Here is a 13,258-nt window from a genome sequence, read left to right as displayed (position 1 = left end):
GAGTCACAGTGAGTACTTCCTTGATTTCAGGTTCTTGTTTCAACGTGGTAAAATCAGATATTTCTCATTTAAAACCAACATGACTGTACACAGACAAAACAACAAAATATGTATAGATAGGTTCAATTTAGGAACGTGGATAGAAAATACAGTCAAAGGTTGAATGATTCTGTTGATGTACAGAATCATTTTCCTCTTTGGGAATGAAGATTCTCAACTCTTTTCATTTAACCTGACGAGATCTCATTTTTTAAAAAAAATCAAAACTAATTTTACGGTTTACAGTTTGATATAGATGTAACAATATATTTTACTATTTTTGTGGAAAGACACACTAGTCTTTATACTTAAAACATAATGTCATCTAACGTTCATTTGGAGAATTCCCAAATTCTGTTCCCACTATTCACCAAACTAATGAAATCAGCCCATGTGCCCATTTAGAAACTCCTAGTCACTAAAGCCATTAAACATTTCTCATTCCTTAGAGTTCTTATCTTCTCTGAGATACCTAAAAATCACAGTAAATTAGAGGCAAGCAATCCTAGAATTACCTCGTCTTCTAAATCCACATAATATTCATAAGACCCTCTTTAACAACTCAAAAATCCTCCCACATCATCCCACTGCCTAAAATCTAACAAATTTATTCCACAGACCTATTTCTTCTTGCTGACTTATAATGTATTAAAATGTATTTTAATATGTTAGGCTACTCCCCGTCAATTTTCTTCAGAATTATCTAGGCTATTCTTGCATATTTACTCTTTGTCAATCACCCCCAATTATGTTGTTATATTAGGATTTAATAGAAAATGTACAGATTAATTTAGAACTAAAGAGCATTTTTAAAAATTGGTTTCCCTATACAAAAACAAGAAGTCCTCACTTAAGTCCTAAAAGTTTCATTTTAAATTCACATCATACAGTGTTTTATCATTTCCACTGCTTCTACAAGGTTACATTTCTTGCTGTATTTTCTACCTTATTGATATATATGAAGTTTATCGATTTATTTATATTTACTGTTTAACCAGCCACCAAAGATTTTTTCTGTTTCTAAAGAGTTATTCAGGGCTGGGTGCAGTGGCTCACGCCTGTAATCCCAGCACTTTGGGAAGCTGAGGAGGGTGCAGTACCTGAGGTCAGTAGTTTGAGACCAGCCTGGCCAATATAGAGAAACCCCATCTCTACTAAAATACAAAAATTAGCCAGGCGTGGTGGCGGGCACCTGTGATCCTAGCTACTTGGGAGGCTGAGGCACGAAAATTGCCTGAACCTGGGAGGCGGAGGTTGCAATGAGCAGAGATGGCACCATCGCACTCCAGCCTGGGCAACAAAGCAAGAAATTGTCTCAAAAAAAAAAAAAGAAAGAAAAGAAAAAAAAAGGAGTTATTCAGTTCATTGTATAACTAGAAACTCAATACAATCTTCTTATTTTTGCCTTTGCTATCCACCAATTTATAGCTCTTGACTAACTGTATCACCTTGTACTTCTAGAATGCTATTTTAGAACACTAGTGGTAGAGACCTCATGAATGAGATCCTTCCTTTGCCCCTTCCACCACATGAGGACACAGCAAGAAGGCTCCATCAAAGAACTAAGAAGGGAGCCCTCACCAGGGACAACACCTAACAGTGCCTTGATCTTGACTTACCAGCCTCCAGAACTATGAAAAATAAATTCCTGTTGTTTATAAGCCACCCACACTATGACAACCTGTAACAAGCCTGAACAGACTAGGACAGTGACCAAGAAAAAAGGGAAGGCTCAAAATAAAAATAAGAAAATACTATACCAATAAGCTAGAAACTTTGATGAAATGGACACATTCATAGAAAGACACAAACTACAGACACTGACTAAAGAAATAGAAAATCTGAAAAAAGCTATAAGTAAAAAGGTGGATCTAATAATCAAAAACTAACCAAAGAGAAGTCCAGATTCAAATGGCTTCACTGGTGATTTCCACCAAACATTTAAAGAAAAGTTAAAGTTAATACCAGTTCTTCCAAAAATCACACTAACAACAAAACCAAGCAAAGACATCATAAGAAAACTACAGACAATATCTCTTATAAATATGAACACAAAATTAATAAAATGCTAACAAACTGAATCCAGCAATATATACAAAGAATTACACAGCATGACCAAGTGGGATTAATCACAGGAATGCAAGGTTGGCTTAACATCCAAAAAACTCAATTAACGTAACAATACACCATATCTAAAGGACAAAAACCACATGATCATCTCAGCAAACACAGAAAAAGCATTTGAAAAAATGCAACACCTGTTCATGATAAAAATTCTTCAGTAAACTAGCAAGAGCAATTAACTTCTTAAACCTGATAATGAAAGTTTACGAAAATACCAGAGCCTAAATCAAATTTAAGGGTGAAATGCTGAATGCTTTCCCCCTAAGATGAAGAACAAGACAAGGATGCCACCTCTCACCTCTTCAACATTGTTCTGGAAGTTAAAGCCACAGAAATTAGGCAAGAATACAAAATAAAAAGCATCCAGATGGAAACAAGTAAAACTATCTCTATTCACATGACGTGATCTTATATAAAGAATCCCGGCCAGGCGCAGTGGTTCACACCTGTAATCCTAGCACTTTGGGAGGCCGAGGTGGGCAGATCACAAGGTCAGGAGTTCGAGCCCAGCCTGGTCAATGTGGTGAAACTCCATCTCTACTAAAAATACAAAAAATTAGCCAGGTGTGGTGGCAGGTGCCTCTAGTCCCAGCTATTCAGGAGGCTAAGGCAGGAGAATTACTTGAACCTGGGAGGCGGAGGTTACAGTGAGCCAAGATAGCACCATAGCACTCCAGCCTGGGCAATAGAACGAGACTTGGTCTCAAAAAAAAAAGGAAAAAAAAGAATCCTAAGGCCCAGGCACGGTGGCTCACACCTGTAATCCCAGCACTTTGGGAGGCCAAGGTGGGAGGATCACTTGAGGTCAGGAGTTCGAGACCAGCCTGGCCTATATGGTGAAACCCCATCTCTAAAAATAGCTGGGTGTGGTGGTGCATGCCTATAACCCCAGCTACTCGGGAGGCTGAGGCAGGAGAATCACTTGACCCCAGGAGGTGGAGGTTGCAGTGGGCCAAGATCATGCCAGGACACTGCAGCCTGGGTGACAGAGAGTCTGTCTGAAAAAAAAAAAAAATCCTAAGAAATCCACTAAAAAACTATTGGAACTAATAAAAGAGTTCAGCAAGTTTACAGGAATCAAAATCATTATATGAAAATCAATTGTATTTCTATAGCCTTGCAACTAATTTTAAAAATTGAAATTAAAAAACTAATTACACTTATAGTAGTACAAAACTACAAAACTTTGCTGAAAGAAATCCAGGTGACCTAAATATGGAAGAATATCACATGTTCACGGATAGGAAGACTTAAAAAATGTTGAGATAGCTATACACTCCAAAATGATCTACAGACACAATGCAATATCAATCAAAATCCCAGCTGGTTACATTCTTGCACTAGAATTGTCTTCTCTTCATAAACCATTCTCCACAAATCTTCCCAGAGAATAATAAGCATGCTTTTCTAGGGCCTGGAAAATGAAACATAAAAGACAACTCATGACTTAACAAGAAGCTTAACTCCCATTTTGCTTTTTCCTTCCCTGACCAATTCCCATTGGAGTATTTTATACTGCTTCCCTGTGGCCTCATCCCCTGGATTCAGGCACATTAATCTCATCGTTATAAATGAACTGTTTTCCTAGGGAAAGCCTGACTTTAAGACTACTCTAGATCAGTCTTTATTTCTCAAAGAAATTGAGAGAATTTCCTCAACAGAGAATAGGATGTCATATTGTTTTAAGACAAACTAACAATAAGCCAACTAAATAACCTGCAAATCCTCAACTAAATAACCTGCAAATCCTCCTTAAAACATCTAAAGACCTAGATTAAATATAACAAACATCCTTCAAATGAAGGGCTTGGCTCACAAAAAAACTACAAGGGATGAAAAACAAAGAAAAAGGAAGCAGGGCGCAACAGCATGTATGTAGTCCCAGCTACTCAGGAGGCTGAAGCAGGACTATCACTTGAGCCCAGGAGTTCATGGCTGTAGTTTGCTATGCTCACACCACTGCACTCCAGCCTGGGCAACAGGGCAAGGCTCTGTCTCAAAAAAAAAAAAAGTAATCTAAAAATCTGGCTGGGCACGGTGGCTCAAACCTGTAATCTCAGCACTTTGGAAGGCTGAGGCGGGTGGATCACCTGAGGTCAGGAGTTGGAGACCAGCCTGGCCAACATGGTGAAACCCTGTCTCTACTGAAAATTCAAAATTAGCTAGGTTTGGTGATGCATGCCTGCAAGCCCAGCTATTCGGGAGGCTGAGGCAGGAGAATCGCTTGAACCCAGGAGGTGGAGGTTGCAGTGAGCTGAGATCACGCCATTGCATTCCAGCCTGGACAAGAGCAAACCTCCGGCTCAAATAAATAAATAAATAATATAAAAATGAAAATCAGTCTGCATCCACAAGAGTCAGTCTTGGAGAGTGAAGGTGGGAATCTCAATAATCTAGAAGATTGTGTTTTAACAATTAGAGAAAGGAAACAGATCCCATGTGTGTTGGAGGTTTGAAGGAAACCCTTCTGTCTAAAGTCAGGAGGCTCAAAGATTACATTCTCAGTGAAAGGTTGTGGGGGAGAAATCAACCGACTAAATAGAGAGGATAAACTGTATGTTCGTATCTCTGTGGTTCAAAGTAAAGGAAAATGTCTCTAGAAATTAGAAACCATGAGCCTATTCAACAGGTGTGTATGCGTGTGTGCAATCTCATTTTGTTCTTCTCATTATCTTCAAACTTTGACAATCTTTATGCCAAAATATTAATATAAAAATTAGTCCCAGATAAGTGATACCTGATGGTGTGATGGAAACAAATATAACACCTACCCTACCTGGCCAAATCCATAACCCAAACCATCTTGAAATTCAACAATAAAAGCACCAACATAAAATCACATTCCGAAATTTAAACATGTGAGGAAACAGTACGTCATGAGGAAGAGTCAGGAATAGAAATAAACACCCACAAACTTGAAATAATACAATGTGATATTTCTTTAAATTAAGTATGCTAAAAATAAATATACTGAAGGCCTCAATACATAAGAAAAAAGATAATACATAAAAACAGGCAGATTCATAAAGGAGCAGAAAATCAACAGCTTACTCAACAGACAGCAAAAAAGACAAATGCAACCAAAGTAATCAGGCTCAGGCAATTTTCATTATCTATGCAAAAACGTTAGAGAGGTGGTCGAGGGACAAAATATTCACATGGATTCAAAAACTCACCCCAAAAAGTATTTAATAAAAAAAAAGAAAATGCACCATTATAATGAGAAGACCTGGTAAAACCAAATGATCATACTTAGCATAACAACAGAACAATTCAACATTAAGAACCTCTTGTTACGATATTACTATTAAAAAAATATAACATTACTGGCTGGGGTATGGAGGCTCACGCCTGTAATCCCAGCAGTTTAGAGGCCAAGGCAGGAGGACCTCTTGAGCCCAGGAGTTCAAGACCAGCCTGGGCAAGATGATGAAACCCGATCTTTACAAAAAATACAAAACTTAGCCAGGCGTGGTGGCATGCACCTGTAGTCACAACTACTTGGGAAACTAAGGTGGGGGGATTGCTTGTACCCAGGAAGTCAGGCTGGAGTGAGCTATAATGTCACCACTGCACTCCAGCCTGGACAACTGAGACAGACCCTGTCTCAAAAACAAAAAGAAAAAAAAAGAAAAAAGGCACTTATGAAGTAGTCTTGTCAAATATTTAATTTGAATCTATTCTTGAGAAAATAATCATACAAAGCCAGAATGTCTAAAAGCCAACATAATAAAAATCAAACAAAAAAAGGAGGGAGGATGGGGCACCATTTTAGATTAAGAGACTAAAGAGGTATAATAACCAAATGTAACTCATGAGCCTTGACTGAACTGTGGATCAAAGAAAAATATTAAAAAGGACAACTGGGGTCAACTGGAGAAACCTGAATGTGGTATGCATATTACATGCTATTACAGAATAATGAGTTATTTTCTTAGGTTTCATAAGGTATTATAGACATGTAGAAAACCATACGTATTACTGCGAGATGAATAGTATTTAGGGATAAAATGCCACAATGTCTGTAACTTATTTTCTTTTTTTTTTTTTTTTTTTTTTCCTGTCCAGGGGATTTTTTTTAAACTATAAGTTCTAGGGTACATTTGCACAACATGCAGGTTTGTTACATAGGTATACATGTGTCATGTTGGTTTGCTGCACCCATCAACCCATCACTTACATTAGGTATTTCTCCTAATGCTATCCCTCCCCCTGCCCCCCTCCCCCATGACAGGCCCTGGGGTATGATGTTCCCCACCCTGTGTCCAAGTGTACTCATTGTTCAGTTCCCACCTATGAGTGAGAACATGAGGTGTTTGGTTTTCTGTCCCTGTGACAGTGTGCTGAGAATGATGGTTTCCAGCTTCAACCATGTCCTGTAATTTATTTTCAAATTGTTTAGCCAAAAAAAAAAAAAAATGCACACACACAATGTACATATGGATACAGATATAAAGCAAACAGCCAAAATGTTAACAATTGGTGAATCTAGGTGAAGGGTATACAGATACCCTTATACTGGTATATAACGGTAAACTGATACCAGTATACTGGTACTACTTTTCTAAATTTTTTTCATTGTGTTTGAACAAATGCTTCAGAAGAAAATGTAAATGAATGACCAATAACACAAAAAAGTACTCAACATCAGTATCCATCAGGAAAATCTAAAATTAAAAGCACAATGACATACTGCTTCACAACCACTTAAAAATAAAACACAAAATCAAATGGACTGAAAACACCAAGTGCTGGCAAGGACACAAAAGCACCCTGACCCCATACATCTCTGGAGGGAGTAAAATGTGATACAACCATGACAGAGAACTGTTTAGCAGCTTCTTATAAATTTAAACACGCATGTATTTATTCTAGGCATCAGCAAAATACTGTCTACCCACAGGCCAAATCTGACCCAAGGGCTGTTTTTGGACAGCTCTCAAGCTAACAATAGTTTTCACATTTTTAAAGTGTTGTTAAAACAAAACAAAACAAAACAAAAAGAAGCATATGTAACAGAGACCACAGGGGCCTACAAAATCTTAAATACATTGCTATCCAGACAAAAATATATTTATTTTCAAACAAAAAAAGTTGCCAACTCCTTATCTACCCCAAGACCCAGCTACTCCACTCCTAGATATTTACCCCAAAAAAATCAAAATTATGTTCACAAAAAGACATGCAAAAGTTATACTTATAAAAATCTTGTTCATGGTAGCTAAAAATTGGGGAAGGGGAGTAATTTGACCAGCTCATCCTAAAATTCACATGGAAGAGCAAAGGATCAAGAATCCTGAAGAATTTTGAAGAACATATGGGCGGGAAGGGACCAACAGAGGTAAACTGCATAATCATCTCTAAAAGCCAACATTTTTCCATCAAACATTATTTGTTTGCAAGTTAGCTGGCTTTCCTTCCTTGTGTGACTTATCAGTTAGTATGTGTAGTATCCATTCATCCTTTTCCTTGCACAATTACCATGAAAATTCGTTGTTTATAATAGACAATGAATAGCTTTCACAATCAATTGTTGCAGTATTTTCCTACTGGAATAGTATTTACATTTCCACATATGAAATTAACATGCAAAGTCTATAAGGTTTTTTACTCCAAGTTACATTTAAAATGCTCACCTCTTGTAAACAAACATGCAAATACATCTGAATAGCATGGCTTGTTCATGTTACTGATACTAAAAAGCTGATTAGCTATAATAGTAACCTCTGTGATCATGTGCTGAGAAAGCAAAACATGCTGTTACAGGAATTCACCTTTTCAGTCTCAGTTCACATCCTTGAGACTGAAACAGAAACCACATAGCAGATTTGACCCTACTGTTGAGGTTTAAATGAAACTTTTGACATTCCAACCATCATTATCCTGCTTTTACTTACAGTGTCTTTCTAGAAACAGACTTAAATTAGGTCATAATAAGAGAAAGTTTTGACTGAGTGTGCAATTGCTTCCATTATGGGGTCTGGTAAATTTTATTATAAATTATGTATCATAATCTCTGGTATATTCTACTTTCAGCCAGAAGTGGTGAAAAGTCTCTAAAACATAAAACTACCACATGTGCTCAGGGAAGGTACGAATGAGAAAAACATAAGAACAATTCTTTTGAAACCACTTTTGTAAAAGTGAAAGTCTGAAACGTCTACCTGTAGATCAGAATACAGTCGTACGCCATATGACATTTTGGTCACCAATGTACTGCATGTACATTTCAGCTCCAATAATGGAGCTGAAAAATTCCTATTTGCCTAGTGATGTCTTTTGTTATTTTTGTGGGTATATAGGAAGTGTATATATTTATGAAGTAATGAAATATTTTGATACAAGCATACAATGTATAATAATCACATCTGGATAAATGGGGTAGCCATCATCTCAATCATTCATTTATTTGTGTTACAAGCATCCCAATTCTATTCCCTAAATTATTCTAAAATGTACCACAAATTACTGCAGACTGTAGTCCCCTGTTGTGCCATCAAATACAAGATTTTATTTATTCTATCTAACTATATTCTTGTACCCATTAATCATCCCCACCCCTCCGCTCCATACACCCTGCCTAGCCTCTGGTAACCATCCTTCTACTCTGTATGTCTATGAGTCCAATTGTTTTCATTTCTAGCTCCCACAAATGAGTGAGTACATGCAAAACTTGCATTTCTGTGCCTGGCTTATTTCACTTAACATAATGTCCTCCACCAGTTCCATCCCTGCTATTGCAAATGACAAGATCTCATTCTTTTTTATGGCTGAATGGTACTGTACATATGTATCACATTTTCTTTATCCATTCATCTATTGATGGACACTTAAGTTCCCTCCAAATCTTGGCTATTGTGAAAAATGCTACAATAAACATGGGAGTGCAGATATCTCCTCCATATACTGATTTCCCAGGTGCTAGGTGTATCCCTAGCAGTGGATGTACATCTAGCAGCTGGATCATATGATAGTTTTAGTTTATTGAGGAACCTCCATACTGTTCTTTACAGTGGCTGTAGTAACTTACATTCCCACCAACAGTGTGTGAGGGTTCTTTCTCTACATCCTCGACAGTACTCGTTCTGTCTTTTGGATAAAAGCCATTTTAACTGGGGTGAGATATCTCATTGTACTTCTGATTTGCATTTCCGTAATGAATACTGTCGAGCACATTTACATCTATCTATTTGTGATTTGTATGTCTTCTTTTGAAAAATGCCTATTCAAGGCCGGGCGCGGTGGCTCAAGCCTGTAATCCCAGCACTTTGGGAGGCCGAGACGGGCGGATCACGAGGTCAGGAGATCGAGACCATCCTGGCTAACATGCTGAAACCCCGTCTCTACTAAAAAAATACAAAAAAACTAGCCAGGCGAGGTGGCGGGCGCCTGTAGTCCCAGCTACTCGGGAGGCTGAGGCAGGAGAATGGCGTGAACCCGGGAGGCGGAACTTGCAGTGAGCTGAGATCCGGCCACTGCACTCCAGCCTGGGCGACAGAGAGAGACTCCATCTCAAAAAAAAAAAAAAGAAAAAAGAAAAAGAAAAATGCCTATTCAGATCTTTTGCCCCCTTTTTCTTTTCCTTTGGACATAGTCTCGCCTGGTTGCCCAGGCTAGAGTGCAGTGGCACGATCTTGGCTCATAGCAACCTCCACCTCCCAGGTTCAAGCTTCCTGCCCTGGCCTCCAAGTAGCTGGGACTACAGATGTGTGCCACCACACCCGGCTAATTTTTGTATTTTTAGTAGAGACAGGGTTTCACCATGTTGGTCAGGCTGGTTAAACATGCATTTATTTATTCTAAGTCTCGAACTCCTGACCTCAAGTGATCTGCCCGCTCAGTCTCCCAAAGTGCTGGGATTACAGGCGTGAACCACCGCACCTGGCCTTTTTGCTCATTTTTTAATCAAATTATTAGAATTTTTTCCTATAGAGTTGTTTGAGCTCCTTATACATTCTGGTTACTAATCCCTCATCAGATGGGTAGTTTGCAAATATTTTCTCCCATTCTGTGGATTGTCTCTTCATTTTGTTGCTTCCTTGGCTGTGTAGAAGCTTTCTAACTTAATGTGATCTCGTGCCTACTGATGTCTTGATGAGCCTGATCCTGTGCAGGTCTAGGCTAATGTATGCATTTGAATCTTTGTTTTTACCAAAAAAGTTCAAAAAGTAAAAAATAAATGAAAAATAAAAAACTTTAAAAACAGAAAAAAGCTTATAAAACAAGGATATAAAGAAAACATTTTTGTACAGTTGTAAATGTTTGCATTTTATGCTGTTTTATTAAGAAAGAGTCAAAGAGTAAACCCAGGCGTGGTGGCTCACGCCTGTAATCCCAGCACTTTGGGAGGGTGAGGCGGGCGGATTACCTGAGGTCAGGAGTTCAAGACCAGCCTGGCCAACATGGTGAAACCCCATCTCTACTAAAAATACAAAAATTAGCCGAGCCTGGTGGCACATGCCTGTAATCCCAGCTACTCGAGACGATGAGGCAGGAGAATTGCTTGAACCAGGGAGACGGAGGTTGCAGTGAGCCAAGATTGCGCCACTGCACTCTAGCCTGGCTGACAGAGCAAGACTCTGTCTCAAAAAAAAAAAGAAAGAGTCAAAGAGCAAAGACAAAATTTAAAAGTTTACAATGTAAAAAAGTTACGGTATGCTGGCCGGGCGCGGTGGCTCAAGCCTGTAATCCCAGCACTTTGGGAGGCCGAGACGGGCGGATCACGAGGTCAGGAGATCGAGACCATCCTGGCTAACATGGTGAAACCCCGTCTCTACTAAAAAATACAAAACACTAGCCGGGCGAGGTGGCGGGCGCCTATAGTCCCAGCTACTCGGGAGGCTGAGGCAGGAGAATGGCATAAACCCGGGAGGCGGAGCTTGCAGTGAGCTGAGATCCGGCCACTGTACTCCAGCCTGGGCGACTGAGCAAGACTCCGTCTCAAAAAAAAAAAAAAAAAAAAAGTTATGGTATGCTAAGGTTAATTTACTACTGAAGAAAGAAAACTATTTTTCTATAAATGTAGTGTAGCCTAAGTGATCAAGTCTAGGCCTTCGCTCACTCCCTGACTCACCCAGACCAGCTTCCAGTCCTACCAGCTCCATCCACAGTAAGTGCCCTATCCAAGTGTACCATCTTTAATCTTTTATACTACATTTTTACTGTATCTTTTCTGTGTTTAGATACGCTTATATACACAAACACCATTGTGTTACAATTGCCTACAGTATTTAGTACAGTCACATGCTGTACAGGTTTGTAGCACAGGAGGAATAGGCTATACCATATAGGTGTGTACTAGGCTATATTATCAAGGTTTGCATAAGTACATTCTGTGATGGTCACATAATACTGAACTCACTTAACGATGCATTTCTCAGAACATATCCCTGTCATTAAGTGATGGACCCTACCAAAGGGTCCCATTATCAAAAGTAGTGTGAGACAATGAGAAACAATGCTTGCATTAGTATTAGTACTACTTATATTTCATGCCATAAAGTATTAGTACTACTTATATTTCATGCCATAAAGACCTAATAATTTACATTCTTTCCCCAGGGTATTTTTTTCTACTCATTCATAACACTACTACTAAAAAAGTCCCTGCTGTGGGCCAGGTGTGGTGGCTCAAGCCTGTAATCCTAGCACTTTGGGAGGCCGGGCAGGCGGATCACCTAAGGTCAGGAGTTCAACACCAGCCTGGCCAACATGGTAAAACCCCGTCTCTCCAAAAATACAAAAATTAGCCAGGCATGACAGCAGGTGCCTGTAGTCCCAGCTACTCAGGAGGCTGAGGCGGAAGAATCACTTGAACCCAGGAGGCAGAGGTTGTAGTGAAGTGAGATCACGCCACTGTACTCCAGCCTGGACGACAGATCAAGACTCTGTCTCAAAAAAATAAATAAATAAAGGCCTGCTGTGTTAAACGTACCAAATAAAAGTATATCTGCTTTATGCTAAACCTTCTTTTGTTCCTATCCAATTAGCATTAACCTGACTTTCATTTTTGTCAAACTTTTAGCTGAACACGTTGAAGCATTTAGGAAAGGTGAAACAATTGTAGCATTCCCTTAGTGATACTGAAATTACGCTGGGTGAAAGTGCTCTCATAAGGGAGCACTGTGTAAACATTTCATTAATCTTTGACTCAGACTTCGTCATGCTTTGCTTAAATCTACCTGGTGACCAGCAATCAGCCTCGCAATTTTTCAGTCTAAGTTTTTAAAGCCATGAAAAGAAAATACTTAAGGCACATATAGAAGATACTGTGATAATGTCATTTTGCTTAACACAACAGTGAACAAGTAAACAGTTTTTAAATTTGAATATATCTTTTGCAGGCCAAGAAAAAAAAGCCTGTATTTCTCACTTTTTCTGCTTGAACCAAAATTAAGTCCTGATTTAAACAAAGCAAAAATATACTTACAGAACTAGCATCAACATCACTGTGGATGGCAACTGTCTTAATGCCCATCTTCTTGCAAGTTTTAATAACCTATTTTAAAATATATTCATGTCTATTAATAGTGATTCACACTTAAAGGGGTTTCATAATAAATAATTTCATAGAGTAAAATGGAAAATAAGATGAAAATTCTACTCACCCGACATGCAATTTCTCCTCTATTAGCAATAAGAATTTTATCAAAAGTCTAAAGAGAGAAAAAAACACATTCATTAGAAATTGTGACTCTTACTTTGGGACCAAAAAACACCAACTTTTTCCAACATTAAAGAAGTAACATTAAATACTATATTACTTAGAGTAATATTAAATGTACTATAAATACTTAGGGTAATATTAAAATAGGTTATTAAATAGTATAATCATTTACAACCAGGAAACTACAAAATTCACCTGATATGATTGGGTTCTATAATTACCTTGTTAAAGCATAGTAGGTGAATATATTCACAATGGGGGTATTTATCAATTCTCTAGCCAAAAGAAGATCTTCAAATGATATTTCAGACACTAAAAGAATTTGATCGGCCGGGCGCGATGGCTCAAGCCTGTAATCCCAGCACTTTGGGAGGCCGAGACAGGTGGATCATGAGGTCAGGAGATCGAGACCATCCTGGCTAACACGCT

General features: G+C 38.5%; 1 protein-coding gene across 3 annotated transcripts in view; it reads right to left on the bottom strand.

Moving 5' to 3' along the window:
- PCCA (propionyl CoA carboxylase, alpha polypeptide) overlaps positions 1–13,258 on the bottom strand; it is a 478,059-nt gene that overhangs the window by 435,924 nt on the left and 28,877 nt on the right. For all 3 annotated transcript variants that reach the window (XM_011933842.1, XM_011933840.1, XM_011933841.1), the window contains 2 exons: positions 12,771–12,818; positions 12,593–12,661 (listed from right to left, as the gene is read on the bottom strand). In XM_011933842.1, the coding sequence (XP_011789232.1) occupies positions 12,593–12,661; positions 12,771–12,818 (117 nt within the window). The remainder of the gene's footprint in view (positions 1–12,592; positions 12,662–12,770; positions 12,819–13,258) is intronic.

The sequence above is a fragment of the Colobus angolensis genome, unplaced genomic scaffold, assembly GCF_000951035.1.
Source record: "Colobus angolensis palliatus isolate OR3802 unplaced genomic scaffold, Cang.pa_1.0 Scaffold13, whole genome shotgun sequence".
In the NCBI taxonomy this organism is placed as follows: Eukaryota; Metazoa; Chordata; class Mammalia; order Primates; family Cercopithecidae; genus Colobus; species Colobus angolensis.
This window is presented reverse-complemented; position numbering and strand designations above follow the sequence as displayed.